General features: G+C 42.7%; 1 protein-coding gene across 2 annotated transcripts in view; it reads right to left on the minus strand.

Moving 5' to 3' along the window:
* ttc17 (tetratricopeptide repeat domain 17) overlaps window positions 1-15,457 on the minus strand; it is a 62,638-nt gene that overhangs the window by 26,827 nt on the left and 20,354 nt on the right. For both annotated transcript variants that reach the window (XM_055649372.1, XM_055649373.1), the window contains 8 exons: window positions 14,863-15,010; window positions 12,635-12,774; window positions 11,964-12,124; window positions 9,727-9,839; window positions 8,919-9,071; window positions 7,692-7,798; window positions 4,157-4,331; window positions 2,980-3,048 (listed from right to left, as the gene is read on the minus strand). In XM_055649372.1, the coding sequence (XP_055505347.1) occupies window positions 2,980-3,048; window positions 4,157-4,331; window positions 7,692-7,798; window positions 8,919-9,071; window positions 9,727-9,839; window positions 11,964-12,124; window positions 12,635-12,774; window positions 14,863-15,010 (1,066 nt within the window). The remainder of the gene's footprint in view (window positions 1-2,979; window positions 3,049-4,156; window positions 4,332-7,691; window positions 7,799-8,918; window positions 9,072-9,726; window positions 9,840-11,963; window positions 12,125-12,634; window positions 12,775-14,862; window positions 15,011-15,457) is intronic.

Genomic DNA, 15,457 nt, shown 5'->3' on the forward strand with positions numbered 1-15,457 from the left:
TAAAACAAGAATGCATTTGGCCATCAAAATCAATATTCATATCAATCAAGAAATAACATTTATTAAGTCACAGTTATATGAATTCAAATATTTCTACCCAGTTAAGTCTATATTAAAAATAAACTGCTGGCAGAACTCAGCATGTTTTGAAGAAGGAAACCGACCCAAACTATTGACTGGCCATTTCCCACCAGACATTTGCCTGACCTATCGAGTTTGTCCAACAGTTGTTTTCAGCTCAAGATTCCAGCATCTGCAGGCTCTTGTGTCTCCACGTCCATATTATAATCTAATATATTTATTATAGGTAGGAAAATAACATGTTCTATCTTGTTGGAGTATGAGTGTACAGTGAAGCTTGCCATAAACAAGATGCTATTGAAAAAAAATATTGTTCGTTCTTTTCAAAGCACAGCTCTTTCACAATTACTCTGACTGTGAAATAAACTAATTACCTTAATCTACATTTCATGGTTATATACAGTCCAATCAACAGTAACTTAGATTCAGCTATTCAGAACTATTTTGAAGGAAGAATGAGCAATATGAACTAAAGGGGTACAATTTTTAAAGCGATTTAGGAATAGGGAGGATTGGATGTAGGTTTGACTTTTTGAAGGACTGATATGTTGAGCAAAACAAATGGGATTTTTAAAATAGCTTATGAAAGAAAGGAATTTAGTCCAAGCCTCTATAAATCATGGATTATGTATCATGTAGAGAATGATCAGTTCTGCAAGATTTTGTGGTTGTTTCCAGTGGCAGGAGGATCAGTAACCAATCTCAGGAAGCAGTTCCAAGATGATCGATAGAAACGATAGAGGCTAGCTCTCCAGTCCCCAACACAGCACCTGCCAACTGGAATACACTGGAAGGATAGTGGGAAAAGATTCATTTAATTTACCCAAAGGAGAATTGAACAACTCTTCACAAAATGTTTGAGTGTGGAGTTTGCACATTCACTCTGAGACCACTTGGGATTCCTTTGGATTCACCAGTTTCCTCCAATATCCCAAAGTCATGTGGTTCAGACTGCTAGGGCAGCACCTGGTGCAGTGGTAGAGTTGCGCCCTTACAGCGCAGGGACCCAGGTTCGATGTTTACTATGGAGCTTGTACATTCTTCCTGTGACTGCTTGAGTTTTCTCTGAGTGCTCCAGTTTCCTTCCACACTCCAATGATATGCAGGTTTGTAGGTAAATTGGCATTGGTAAAATTGCAAATTGTCCCTAGTGTGTAATGCACGGGGCGATCGCTGGTCGGCATGGACTCGGTGGGCCAAAGGGACTGTTACTGCAAACTCTTGGGTCCATATTATAGAATTCCATATCATATGAGGAAATAATTCTGCCCATTGTGACAGTCAGGACTGTTTGGATGAACTACATAATTAATTTCTTTATGTTCTCCTCCCCGAATAATCCCCAATCCTATCTCCAAATAGAGCATACAAACATTGGAACAGCCCTTTGGTTCATCGAGTTTGCGCCTGATATCAGCAGGCCACTTACACAAATTCAGAAGGGATTGTTTCCCCTCTATGTCTCTAAAGTAGTAATCTGAAGTAAAGGATGGTTAATTGATCACTGTAAATTGCCCTTAGTGTATATATTTACAGGTATAAATTGCCCAGAGTGTATATATTTACAGTTGATTAGAATGTTGGGAGACTAAATGAATGGGTTCAATTCAGAATTGGTGTAAGTGGCCTGCTAATATCAGGCACAAACTCGATGAGCCAAAGGGCTGTTCCAATGTTTGGATGCTCTATTTGGAGAATAAGATAGGGGATTATTCGGGAAGGAGAGCGTAAAGAAACGAATTATGTAGTTCATCCAAACAGTCCTGTCACAATGGGCAGAATTATTTCCTCATAAAATACGGAATTCTATAATATGCACACAAGAGTTTGCAGTAACATTTTAACAGAATAATTGGCAGGAGAAATGCACATAATTTTGTGTTTGTGGGCAATACCCTCCAAATTAAGTTTGTACGCAATACCCTCCAACTGTTCCTTTGAGTGTATGCCAGATTACAGCAATACAATCATCCTAAATATTGACTGTACTCTTTCAAGCCTCGCACCATTTTAAAACACATTCATATCCCCAACCCAGAGGCAGAATTGCAGAAAGTAATTGCAGAATTCCTAAGACACAGGAAAATGTAGATGCTGGTTTACCAAAAAAAAAGCACAAAATGCTGGAGTAACGGCTGAATTATCCCAGCACTTTGTGCCTTTTGTTGAAGTAAAGTATGTATCTGAGGCCATCATTTTAACCTTAAGGTCATTGTGCTCTAAAGTGTCTGTCAAGATTTCTTATTTCAGATTTCTAGCAGGTGAAATATGATATAGTTTGTAGTACTTACCCTTTTTATTTGTTTTGCAGGCGATTATTAAGAACCATAAAGAGCTTGCAAAAATAATTTTACTAAGTACTCTTTCCATATTACAGAGTACGACTTAGAATTGGTTTTAAGTGCCATTGAAGCCAATTTATGAATGCAATAAGTATGCTAACAAGGTAAATTGCTGATTTGTTGAACGTTTACAAAAATGTGAATAGAAAGTCAAACAAAATGTTACATGGTTGTGTTTTATTCCACATAGATGGTGCACTTTGGTCAAAATTCACTTTTCATTTTACATGCAGTAAAAAGGGAACATAAAAGAATTAAGGGTGGTTTATAGCATTTGTTCAAGAAATCTAAAAGAACTTACATAGGAGACAAATCAATTCTATGTAATAATCCTTTATGAAACTGCTCAGTTTTGTTAAATCAGCATTCTAATGTTTGCTCATTTATATTTTTATCAGGAACATGGAATAAAAAAAACTTTTCCTTTTACCCCAGAAACAAACTGAATAGTGAACGGATGACCAAATTCTACATATTTTTACAAATGCATTTTGAAAATATTGAAGATTGTATCGATTTTTAAGGCATCTCTCATTAGACATAATTATTTTCTCACCTTTTCAATAGCTTGAGAAATCACTTTTCCAATTTGATCCTCAATAATATTTAAGTGAGATGAAAGTGCCTATTCAAATACAAACAAATTGAAGTTGTAATTCTAATATCCAAAATAACCGCATCCTATATAATCATATTGTACACCTTTTGCACACTGAATGTTTCATTATTGAATATAAGCAAAATAAAACTATGGCATTGTCATTCACTATAGCTCAATATATCTCAACCACTCTGAAATAAACATTAAAATATTTAACAGATAGAAGCAAATTTGATAAAAGTGAGCCATGGACAGAAAATCAATAATTTGGAAGTACGAAATATTTTACAGCTATTAAGTATTTTCCTTAGCTGTGCCAGTTCTTTTCACTAAGGCAGTCAACCGCAAAAATTCTTGAATGGCTTTATTTAACTTGATGTATATAGCACAAACTTTTAAATTGATTTTAATTGAAAATCACACATATTATTTATAATATTTTCACTGTATCTATCAATTAGTTTAATCTTGTTCAATGAAATTTGAATGCAACCATTAGGTTTTTGTCCAACATCCTGCCAGGCTTTTTTCAGCTTGCACAAAACCAACTCAATGGAGAATACATTCATTTTTTTTTTAATTGAAGATTTAATAATAACAGGTCAGTTTAAACATAAATGCATTGATGCATATCTTAGCACTGAAATTTTTTTTTTCAACGGGTGGTATTTCAGAACATGAAGTAACTGAAAAAGCCTGAACTTTTGCTTATATCTGAAACATAAATGAATTCAGTGTAATTGTCACCAAGTTCAGTCGAGTTCATTTCATGGTCACTCATAGGATTCTAGCGCTTTTGCAGACTGCCACCAGATTCTCTTTCAATTAAATATGCTGCACCAATACCTTGCTATTGCTTTACGTGTGGTTTAGGGTAAAACAAGATATCCACTTATCAGAAAATGCTGGAAACACTCAGCATGCCAGGCAGCAACCACGGAAAGAGAAATAGTGGTTGCATTTCAGGTCAAACAGCTTTCATCAGATCTTTTACCTGAGGCAAACTGTGTTTCATTTTCAACGTATGTCACCAAACCTGCTGAGTCTTTCTAGCATTTTCCATCATTTTTTTCCAGCATCTAGTTTTTTTTAAACTTTCGTCCACAATGTGATGGGCAGGTGAGAATATTACCTGCTTGGCATGGTGGTCTGGTACTCCAGATTTCAAATCTGATCTGTTTTCCAATTCTTTCACTATCTGGTAGAGTTTTTCATTATTGTGGATATCTACCACAGAAGAACAGTCCGGAGGGTGATCAGTCACATCTCTCTCTTGGTTTTCTGAAGGTGTCAAAAGTGATCGGACACTGGAAAAAAACAAATTAACTCAACAATTTACTGGCTGCCAATCTGAATCGAAGAGGTTAAATTGAGCGGAAATAGAAAGCATCAAATGCCTTTAACGCATCTCATATCATATACTTATTAAAACTGTGTGTATGTCATTTTGCCTTTGAAACTTATCTTCTCGAAAACCAGACACAAAGACGGGAAAATGTTTACATATTTCAGTAGCGATTTACCGTATGATTTTAGAAATCCACTCCTCTGTAAATTTGGTCAATTATTTGCTGATATTTTCACTAAAATTGTTCACCAGATTGTTTTTCACAAATATTGCCGTTGGCCAGCTGCTGACTTCACAATGCCTTTGTTCAGCGCGACCAGCTGCGCAGATTTTCAATGCGCAGCCTGTTACGCTCCCCCCCATTCACCGCTCCTCCTCTTCCCCCCCCCCCCCGTTCTTCAAGGAAGAACAAGCAACTTCTGCGGATTCGGATGTCACCGCCATTCACCGGCTTGCTTTTGAATCCTCTCCGTCTCCCCCGCCCGATCGCAGAACATGGTGGTGATGGCCGTTATCGTGTGGGGCAGCGCGATGAGAAAGTGGCCCTGGCGGCCATTACTCCCTCTGGGAAACCTGCGATTCCTCCGTTGATCGCAGGGACACGGGGAATCATGACACCAGAGAGCTGCTGAGGCCCTCCACGCCGCCCGAGGTCCAGAGAGCTGCCGAGGCCCGCTGCCCTTTCGCAGTCGGCCCCATCCGAGCCGCCCTCTCCCTCTCCCCTCCGACCACGTTCCTCTCCCCCTCCTTCACCCCCTCTCCCCCAACCCCCTCCCTCCGCCTCCCCCCCCCCTCCCTCCCCCTCCCCCCTCCCCCCCCCTTCCCCCTCCCTCTCCCCCCCCCCCTCCTCCTCTCCACCCCCCTCCTCCTCTCCACTTCCCTCCCCCTCTCCCCCTCCCTCCTCCTCTCCTCCTCTCTCCTCCTCCACCCCCTCCCCTCCACCCCCCTTTCTCTCTGTCTCTGCCCCATCTCTCTCTGCCGTCATTCTACCCCCCCCCTCCCTCTCTAGATTAACCTGCGAGTTGGGGGCTATGCATCAGTGGATAGGGCGCTTATGGGTAAAAGGAGCAAATTATTAATATAATATCAAGGGGGGTAGTTAGTGTGTGTGCGGAGGGGTAGTTATTGTGTGTGTGGGGGTGGTTAGTGTATGTGTGTGATGCCGAGTGCAGTCCCCCCCAAACCTCCCCCCCCCCACCCGCACGTTGGGGGAACAGACCCAACGAGTCAGCACTTGGTCTCGTTATAATATAAAACTGTGTGTGTGTGTTTTCATATGTGATTCACATCTCCTCGAAAACCCGACGCACTAACGGTGACATTTTTTACATATTCCGGTAGAGATTTACCTCATGATCTCAAAAATCGCCTATCTGAAAATTTGATTCATTAATTTCAGATTTTTTGGACTAAAATTGTTCACCAATCTGAGATCTTTTTAAAATCTAACGGGCCCGAGCTGGATGACGTCACACGTCTCTACTCCTGAATTTTCAACGCGTAGCCCCGCTGTTTTCCACGAGCTGCCAGCCCCCCACACCCCCCCAAGGCTTTAGATTGAAGCCGCTAAACACGTGCTCAAGTCGTGCAGCACGCTCCGCTGAGCTCTACAACATGGCGGCGGCGGTCGTTATCGCAGTGCAACCACGGACAAACGCAGTGGAAAAGTGGCCGTGGTGGCCGTCACAGGGTACAACCTCCTCTCCATCTCCCCCGCCCGATCGTCTGGAAGCCACGATCGGCCGGCCCTCCGCAGCTTTTGACCTCGCTCTGGTTCACTCCGGCCACAGTCTAGCTCGGGCCCGGTTGGGAAGCTTCTGCTCTACGACCTGGGTAGGTGCTGCCTCTACCCCTTCCCCCTTCTCTCTACCCCCTCCCCGGGGCAGCGAAAGAGAGAGGTGGGGGAGGGGTGTGGAGGGGGGGGAGTAGGGGGAGGAGAGGAGGGGAGAAGAAGGGGGGAGAGAGGAGGGGGGGGGGGGGGGGGGGGGAGAGAAGGGGGGGGGGGGGGGGGGAGGAGGGGGGGGGGGGGGGATTTTTTATTGATTCATCAGGAGGAACAGGAAATACATTTCTCGCAAATTTGATCCTCTCCACAGTTAGAGCCCAAGGTGAAATTGCTATTGCTGTAGCATCCTCTAGTATCGCAGCTATATTACAATACAATACAATATTTATTACATGTCATTTGAACCTCAATGAGGCTCAAACGAAACTCCATTTCCATAGCCATACAAACAAAGACAATTTCCTACAGACTTACACACAATTCAATTTACAGAAACATCCATCATAGTGAACCTCCTCCTCACTGTGATGGAAGGCAAAGTCTTTTCTCTCCCCTGCTCTCCATTTTTCTCCCGCTGTTGAAGCCCCAGGCGGGTGATGGTAAGTCCCACGGCCATTTTAGGCCACGCCGGGCGATGTACGGCCCCCCTCCCGGTCTAAAAGTCACGAAGTTGGAGCCCCCGGCAGGCGCTGGAATGTCCCGTGGCCATTAAAGCCGCGCCGGGCGATGTACGGCCCCGCTCTGAGTCGTTCCAACCCCGCGACACGGGCTGGAGAAGTTGCGTTGCGGGAGTTCCGGAAAGCGGTCTCCCACCCAGACCCGCGAGCTCCCGATATCCCGACAGTCCACAGGTCTGCAGCTGGAGCCTCCGAGCTTGCGCCGCAGCAGCGAGCCACCACCGTTCCCACGCTCCGAAGCTGGCCAGCCCCACGATGGCGAGTAGTCCGCAGCTCCGCGATTGGAGCCCCCAGGTCGTTCCGGTTGGAGGTTCTAGGCTCCAACGACAACGGAGACCCGACAGGAAAAAGGTCGGGTTTCCCGTGCAGGGAAGAGATTTAAAAGTTTCCCCCAGTCCCCCCCCCCCCCCTTCCCCCCCCCATATACACAGTTAAAAAGAGTATTAAAAAACAACTACATTTACCTAGACAAAAAATAAAAAAAAGGCAGACAGGCTGTAGGGGCTGCTGCAACAGGTGAGTCGCGCCGCCTCCTGGTGGAAGAACTACACATTCTCGATTCAAAAATTTCAACGTTAGCGCGTAGTGTTTTCGAGGAGATGTGAATCACAGAAAAACACACAAATACACACACAAATACATCCACATCTAAGATCAGAGTTTTATAAGTATATTGATAATCCAAAACATTTACTGACAAAAGATCAAGAAAGCATATATGCCTTCTTGAAAATACAACTGCACTGCATTATCATTGTGTTGTCTGTTCAGTAAACTACTTTCAATTTTGTGTAACCCCAGTATTTTACAAAGTACTATTTATAATCAAACATTCAACATTCATCCACTTCTTTACCTAAAACCTTTGTATTCTGGAGGTAGAAAGTACGTTGGTAGATCAGCTGCAGTGGGAAGTGTGGGATAAGTGCGCATACAGTCCAGTCTTTTCGGCCATAATACCTCCTGCCATTATAAACAACATACAAATATTGCATTCTTTAATACAGTATTTGGCCTGTAATTTCATCTCTTCTGGTTGAAATCAACCAATTATTTTTTCATTACATTTCTACATAGAAGAAAAAAATGAACAAATATTTCTGTACAAATAAAATTCTAATTAACCTACGAGGAAGTATTTATTAATATCTCTTCCCATTTCCATACAACAATGGCGCAGCAGTAGAGTTGCTGCATTACAGCAGCAAAAAACCTGATTTGATACTACCTACGGGTGCTGTCAGTAAAGAGTTTGTACGTTTTCCCTGTGATTGTATTGGGTTTCTCTGGGTGCTACAACGTGCAGGTTTGTAGGTTAATTGGTTTCTGTAAATTGTCTCAGGCATAGGACAGAACCAGTGTACTGGTGATCAATGGTTGGTGCGGACTCCGTTTTCACGCTGTCTCTCTAAACTGAACTAAAGTGTGCAGACATCCTGTTTCACCATTTTGTAATAGGCTTGACCAGGTATACCAACGCAAGCTGCAGAGACTTTTATATAATTGTTTTTTCTTTCTATGAAAGCTAGAAGGAAAATACAAAAATGAAATCTAGTGCCCTACAGATTGAACAAAAATACTGAAAATGCCTTATTATTCTGCACTGCAGCATATATGAAAGCGATGCTCTACCTTGGGGTTCATAAAAAAGACCACGATGAGTCATTTGCGTTGATCATATAGTATTCTGCGTTGATTATACCAACGCAGAATACTATATATCAAGGGGCAAGCAGACTTACTGCTGATGTACACCAAGCTTTCATAGCTTGGAGCCGAAGGAAGCTCCACATTTATCCTGTAACCCTTCATTTAAAAAAAAGAGTTTCAATTTTAATTAAAAATAAAATCTACGTCAGATTGTAAAAAAAGTAATTCAGGATCCAATTGAAAATAATTTTTATGAATGTTTACTTGAATTGATGCAAAAACAAAAATCCTGGAAATTGATATTACCGAAGTGTTTTTTTGGTTATGAACATGGGTCCTTCATAATAAACACCCCATCGACATAAGTACATGATATGGGAAGAAACAAAAAATGACAACATGCACTGTCAAGCACTTCCCCACCTCCACTTACACTGTAATTTGAGAAATCCTTCCCCCATACATTCAGCACGGATCGAATTGCTGGTGGTGTTGGATACTGCTGCTTCATGCTGCTCCACGTTAAGTTTGCTGCAAATCTCATCTCAACAGGCATCATATTGGAGGTAGAACTATCGTCACCAAACTAAAAGAGGCAATATATCATTTTTTACTCTTCATGTTAAAAACAAAAATGGAGACAGCATAATGCTCCCAAATTCTAAAATAATCACCGAATGGTACAATAATGTACTTCCTCTGATATCACAAATTAGGGTAAGCTGTCCAGGAAAGGTGCCAAATTAGATTTATTAAAGCGGAAAAATAAAGGAAAACGTGGTTGGGAATTAACATTTCATTTGGAGTTAGGACCAAATAAGTTAACAAGCAACCACTGGAGGGACTCTGTGGGTTCAGCAGAACCTGTGGAAGGATACGGACAAATGACTTTTCAGGTTTGGAGAGACAGCAGTTTTCATAACATTCAACAGATGAGAAAGACTGTAGGTTCTGGCCACTCTGTCAACACGTGAAAGTAGTGCCGCACTAACCAACAATGGGTCACACACACACACACACGCATGCACACACACAGTGCTGAACAAGATGCATCCCAGAGCTTCACACCTTACCAATGAATGGCTGCACCACTCACCTGGCCTCCCCAATAAGTTTCCTCATACGGCTCTCCTCACCAAACAAAAATGCAATTCATTACAGTGGGAAAGGCAGGAGATTATTCCCAATATAGCAGCACTGTCAATATCAATATCAAAGTATAATTTTTTTAAATTTTATACCTGTACATGTTCAACTGCGTCAAATAGGTCTCCTCTGGTGTAGCGCACAGGACGATCCCATTGGCAGTATAAAATTTGTTGCTTGTTAATCCAACGACAAATCTGATGGTTTCCTAGAAAATTAAAAAATCTGACCTGATTTTCTTTGCATTTTTGAATAACTTTACGAATCTTATATTTTAGAGTATCACACTTTACATATTTTACAATGTACATTCCTCATCTGATTTTTTCCTAGAAAATAGAAACAATGAATTGCAGATGCAGGTTTACAAAAAAGAACACTAAGTGCTGGAGTAACTCAGCAGGTCAGGAAGTACCTCTGGAGATCATGGACAGGTGATGTTTTGCGTTACCTGTCCATGTTCTCCAGAGGTACTGCCTGACCTGCTGAGTTACTCCAGCACCGTGTGACCCATTTTTTAAATAGGCAGCTATATATCACAATCAATCACAATCACACAATCAGTTTTATTCGTTACATTGCACATAAAGTGCAAGTGAAATGAATTTGTCTCCAATATAGTTTATTACCTATTATGGCAAATAAATCGATAAATTCAAATCTGTCGATTTAAGATAAATTTAAATCTATATTTAAAAACTAATTCTGTTTATGTTGTAGTAATTCACTAATCTCTTCTCAAATGACATTATACTTTGAAGTTATTCAAAAAAAAAAAGGATTAAAATTGTTTCTACAAGTTATTTTGTTTAAATTCAATCCCTCCACATTTTTTGAAATGTTTCCCTCCAAAGAAAAAACAACCTAACCTTGGGGAGATGGCAATATTAAAAGTGACTACTTTGTCTTACAACTTGTACCAAAAGGCATTTGAGGAGGGAATCTGAAAGTTCAAAATTGCATTTAAAGAAGCATTGAGAAAAGGAATGTTCTACTAGTTAAGAAGGCAAAGGCAGCAAGTGCAATTGGAATACCACCTGGAACACTCACACTGTATTCCACCGGGTGGCGTTGTATTTTGTTATTTTTGGTTTATTTTAAAAGTTTGTGCTAATGTTCTCTGGTTTGTTTTATGTGTGGTTTTTTTTTCAATCTCTTACCTTGCCGGAGATGCGATTGTTTTCCAGATCATATCTCCGGTCGCTCTGTGGCCTAACATCACGGAGCTGGCGGCCTTGCTCGAGACTGACTTTGAGCCGCACCGCGGAGCCGTGGACTTACCATCGGAGCCTGTGATCCCTTGCCTGGGATCGACGCTCCAACTGCGGCCTGCGGATTTCACCATTGAGGAGCTCACAGTCTCGGTTAGAGGCTGATGTCGGGAAGTTCCAAAGACGCAAGAGGTTCGACTAGCCCCGACCTGGGGTCCAATCGCCCGGCGCGGGGAGCTGAGATCACCCCAATGCGGGAGCTTGATCGCTCAGATGCTGAGGGTCCGACCGCCGGCTACGGGAGCCAAGATCATCCCGACAACGGAAGGCTCGAGGCCCCCGACCGCGGTAGAACATAGAAGGGAAGAGACTGGACTTTTTTTTCGCCTTCCTTCACAGTGAGGAATGTGGAGGATCACTGTGGTGGATGTTTATGTTAAAATGTATTTTGTGTGTTGTTGTTTTTTATTGGTATGACTGTATGGCAAGTCAAATTCCTCATATGTTGCAAAACATACTTGGATAATAAAGTATGATGATGATTAGTATGATTATGACATCAAGGCCATTTGGAAACATATCACTGTTCCATCACAGCTGAATCTAAATACTGGAACTCCCTACCTAGCAGTGGTTTGAAAGTAGAAAAATACACAAAGTGTTGGACTACCATCTGCCTATCAAGCCCCCCCCCCCCCATCCCCCAATCTATCGTTTATCTGCCAGGCTTTATCATGCATCTCCTCTCTTCCAGCTTCCCCCTCCCCTCCCCGCACAATGTCTGAAGAAGGGACCTGGCCCAAAACGTCATATATCCATATTCTCCAGAGATACTGCCTGGCCCGCTGAATTACTCCAGCATGCTGTGTCTTTTTTTGTGTAAACCAATATCTGCGGTTCCTTTTTTTACATGGTTTGAAAGTACCTTGCCTGGACTGCAAAGATTTAAAGGTTATCAAGGTAACTTGTCAGCCTTGTCAGTGATAATCACATTACAGGTACGGAATAACGAAATTTAAAACATTTCTCAGAATATGGTTTGCTATAGGGATTTACTGATTCTGGGTTTCGGCGCAACCCACAGAAATATTGCACTATTCAAACAAAAAGATTAAATTTACCTAGCTGAGTCTCTTTCGCCATTTGTGTTTCATGGATTATGTTTCTCAGCAGCTGCTGGTCTTGCATGACTTTGTGCTTCTCCAACAATTCCTGCTGTCTCAAATAATTATCATGTTGCCTCTGGTATTCCTTCAGTTCATTTAACGTCCGCTGCAGAGATCTAAATGTATGAAACAACGTAATAGAACTAATCACAACGGCAACATGTAAATGGGGTGAAACTGTGACACACAGGCACACCACAAAGGTGTGAATTTACTTTTGTGCCATATTAACATTTTAAATTGCAGCTTTTCACAATAATTTAGCAGGATTGGGAACAGTGTTTCTATCCTAAAAATATATTTTACGTACAATTGTTAGAAAAGTGTAAAATGTATTGATTGGAATTAGTTACATGCACAATGTTAAAACAGAAAATTAAGTTTTCACCAGAATCCCCCACAAAAGCAGCAAAAGTAATTGCAGCTAGCCAATGACAGAGAAGAACCACATTTCAAAGAGTTAAATATATTCAACAGTAGCTGGATAACAGCTAGTTGACAAAAAAAATCAGATACACGGAAAATCGACAGGATTTATGGATAAACAGGAATGTTCATCGGAAAATCTGCGGTTATATTCTACATTAAAAACAAATTAGTATTTTTACTTCTCCATTCTACCACACCTGTGCTGTGCCTCTAATTTTTGTTCCAGCTTCTGCTGGCACAAAACTGCATGCTTCCGTTTCAATGCATGTTCAAAGCCAGGAGTTATAAGCAATGCCTGATCATAACAGAGTACCGAATGATTATACTCTCCCAACATCTGGAAAGGAAAAACACAAATTTTAAAGTTTCATTCAAAATTAAACACAGCCTCATTATCTTAAGCATTCTCATACACCTAACATCATTGTGTCTAATAGCTGCAATGTACACCATTTATGAGATCCACTCTAATTATGATGTGCCTTCACAGAATCAACCTGTGACTTCTAACTTATATAAGACAGCAACAGACTGGTTGCATCAAGATTTGCTTCAATCCTACCTTTGGCATTTTCCTTTAATTGATCGACTTTCATAACGCGAGTTCGGTATTCCGACTGCACATGTCCAGGGTCATAGGTCACTCGCTATAAACATTCTCAGCAATGGTGGTGCTGTGTTGTGTGCAGGCTTGAGTTTCTTCCGTGGTCAGGGTGGGGCCTGACCTTCCGGCGGCTGTTTAGTTGCTGCTAGGCCGTACCGTCTCTGACCGGAGGTGTCCGGGGGGGCCCCAGACTTGCAGCCGCTGGCTCCGCTGGCTCCAGCTCGGCTCTACCTGTCCTGCCGGGTTGGCCGGCAGCCCTCCACCTCCACCCTCCTCCCCTCAATCCAACACCGAGATCCTGCTGAAGATGGGCAGCCGCCCGCCCTGCTCGAAGACGGGCGACTCAGAGCCACTGCTGCTGGAGTCGTCCTGATCGGAGAGAGAGTCTGCGGAAGGGTTCCTGCCACCCATGGGCAGGCCGGGTGCCTGCTGGAGTTGCTGGTGCTGTTGGTGATGGTGATGCTGGTGGCAACCTCCCCCCCCTCCTTTGCCCAGCCCCAAGCCCAGAGTCCGGGCCAGCTCCAACTCCAGGTTGGGGCTGTAGGCCGCCCGCAGCACTGCTCAGTCAAACGCTGGGTGTGAGAAGGTCGAGCCCAGGCTGGAGCTCTGGCGCAGGAGAGGCCGGGGCCCTCGCTCCTCCTCGGCGTTGTGGGTGAAGTGGCAGCGGGTACTGTAGGTGCAGAAGCCAGTGGTGTGCAAGGTGCGGCACGGGTCCGTCTTGTACTTGGGTTGGCAGCTGAGAGAGCGCAGTTCGGCCAGGCTGTAGGCGAATTGGCATGTCACTGTAGAGGCCCATTGGAGAGGGGGTTCCTCTGGAGTTGGAGCGGGGTTGGGCTGACGTTGACGCTGGCTCCGGGCTTGTGGGTTCTCCGCGCTGGCTGTGGGCCTTGGGCCACTGGTGCCGTCGGTCCGGGGCTGTCGGTTGGCCCGGCGGGAGAGGAGGAGTTGAGCTGGGGTTAGCGCTTCTCTGTGCTGGCTGGGGGCTGGTGTCCCGTCGGTTCGGATGTCTCTGGCCGTCCCCCGGGCGGGGATGGGCCGCTCGAGTGGGAGGGTGGGGCAGACGGGGATGGTCCAGTGGCGGTTCGGCGCTGGGGACCCGGGTTCGATCCTGGCTGCGGATGAGGCGCGGGTCTATGTGTGTGCAGCTGCCGAGAATGTCTCTCCGCCGGTCCAGGCTCCCCCACCCCCGTCTCCACTCGTACCTGCCCCCTCTATCTGCCCCCACAAATATAAGCTTGAAAAAAGACAACAACAAAAAAAAAATCGGCCCCAAACTATACTCAATGTATCTACAGCACTTTGTTCGATTTTTCTTTATATCGAGTGACCTTTGACAAATCCCATGATTCCTTGCCTTTTCGAAATACTGAACTCGCTTATTGGAACATAACAGAAGAGAACTCACTTGAAAGGATACAATAAGGTTTTCCAAAGCATTTTTCTAGGTATTCCAAATTGTTACTGCAGCTGAAAAATGACAATGCTCTTTCTATGACTGCATCAACCAAATAAAAATTCATTTTAAATGACTTAGTAAATAAAGCGCTTCAGAATTTTTTGTGGCAACACCATAAATACTGATTAGAGATATAGGTGATCAAATTGATTGTGTGTTTGGGTACTTAACAATAAATCTTCAAAAACATTGCACAATTCCAATAAAAATCAAACAATTCCATATAACAGTGGTATATCCAGTCCCTCTCACAACTTGTTTTATTTAAACATTAATATAATAAAATAATGAGAAGTGCTGCACAGAACTGTGAAAGTATTTGAAATGAATGGAAAGCAAATTGCTAAAATATTCAGTGTACTTACAGCATAAATGTTTCCAAGAGTATAATGACTTGTAAGAAAGTCAGTGGATACATCAAGTGCTGCATGAACCAATATGGCTGCATCAGCTGAGAAATGGGCCCGGTGCAAAACATTGGCCAAATTCATTAATGCTATATCTTTATGTTGCCTGTTAAAGAAAATGTACACAATCGATCAATTTAATTTAGATATTGCATATTATATAACTCAAATTACTTTCAGTCTTTACTTTCAGTCAACACATTTTGTCACACTTTGCTTCAGGAGATAGAAACAAAATAATACAGCTGATGCTTTCAACACATCAATACAAATTTCCTCAAATATGAAGACCTGTATTATTGTGTAAGGTAGCATCTGGCGTAAACATAATTTATAGTGATAGGTCCAATTATGGATCTGTACATTCAGCCATATTTATAAAATTACAGTTTTGTAAATCTGGTATACTTAAGATTGAAAATAGTTCTAACCATTTGTTTTGGCCCACATTCTGAGGACAAAATAGATATGATGGGTTAATGGTTTCCAGTAAACATAAAGCACTGGAGCACAAGATAACCCTTTATGCAGCTAATTGTAATACTATACATTT

The sequence above is a fragment of the Leucoraja erinacea genome, chromosome 18 (genome assembly GCF_028641065.1).
Source record: "Leucoraja erinacea ecotype New England chromosome 18, Leri_hhj_1, whole genome shotgun sequence".
NCBI lineage: Eukaryota > Metazoa > Chordata > Chondrichthyes > Rajiformes > Rajidae > Leucoraja > Leucoraja erinaceus.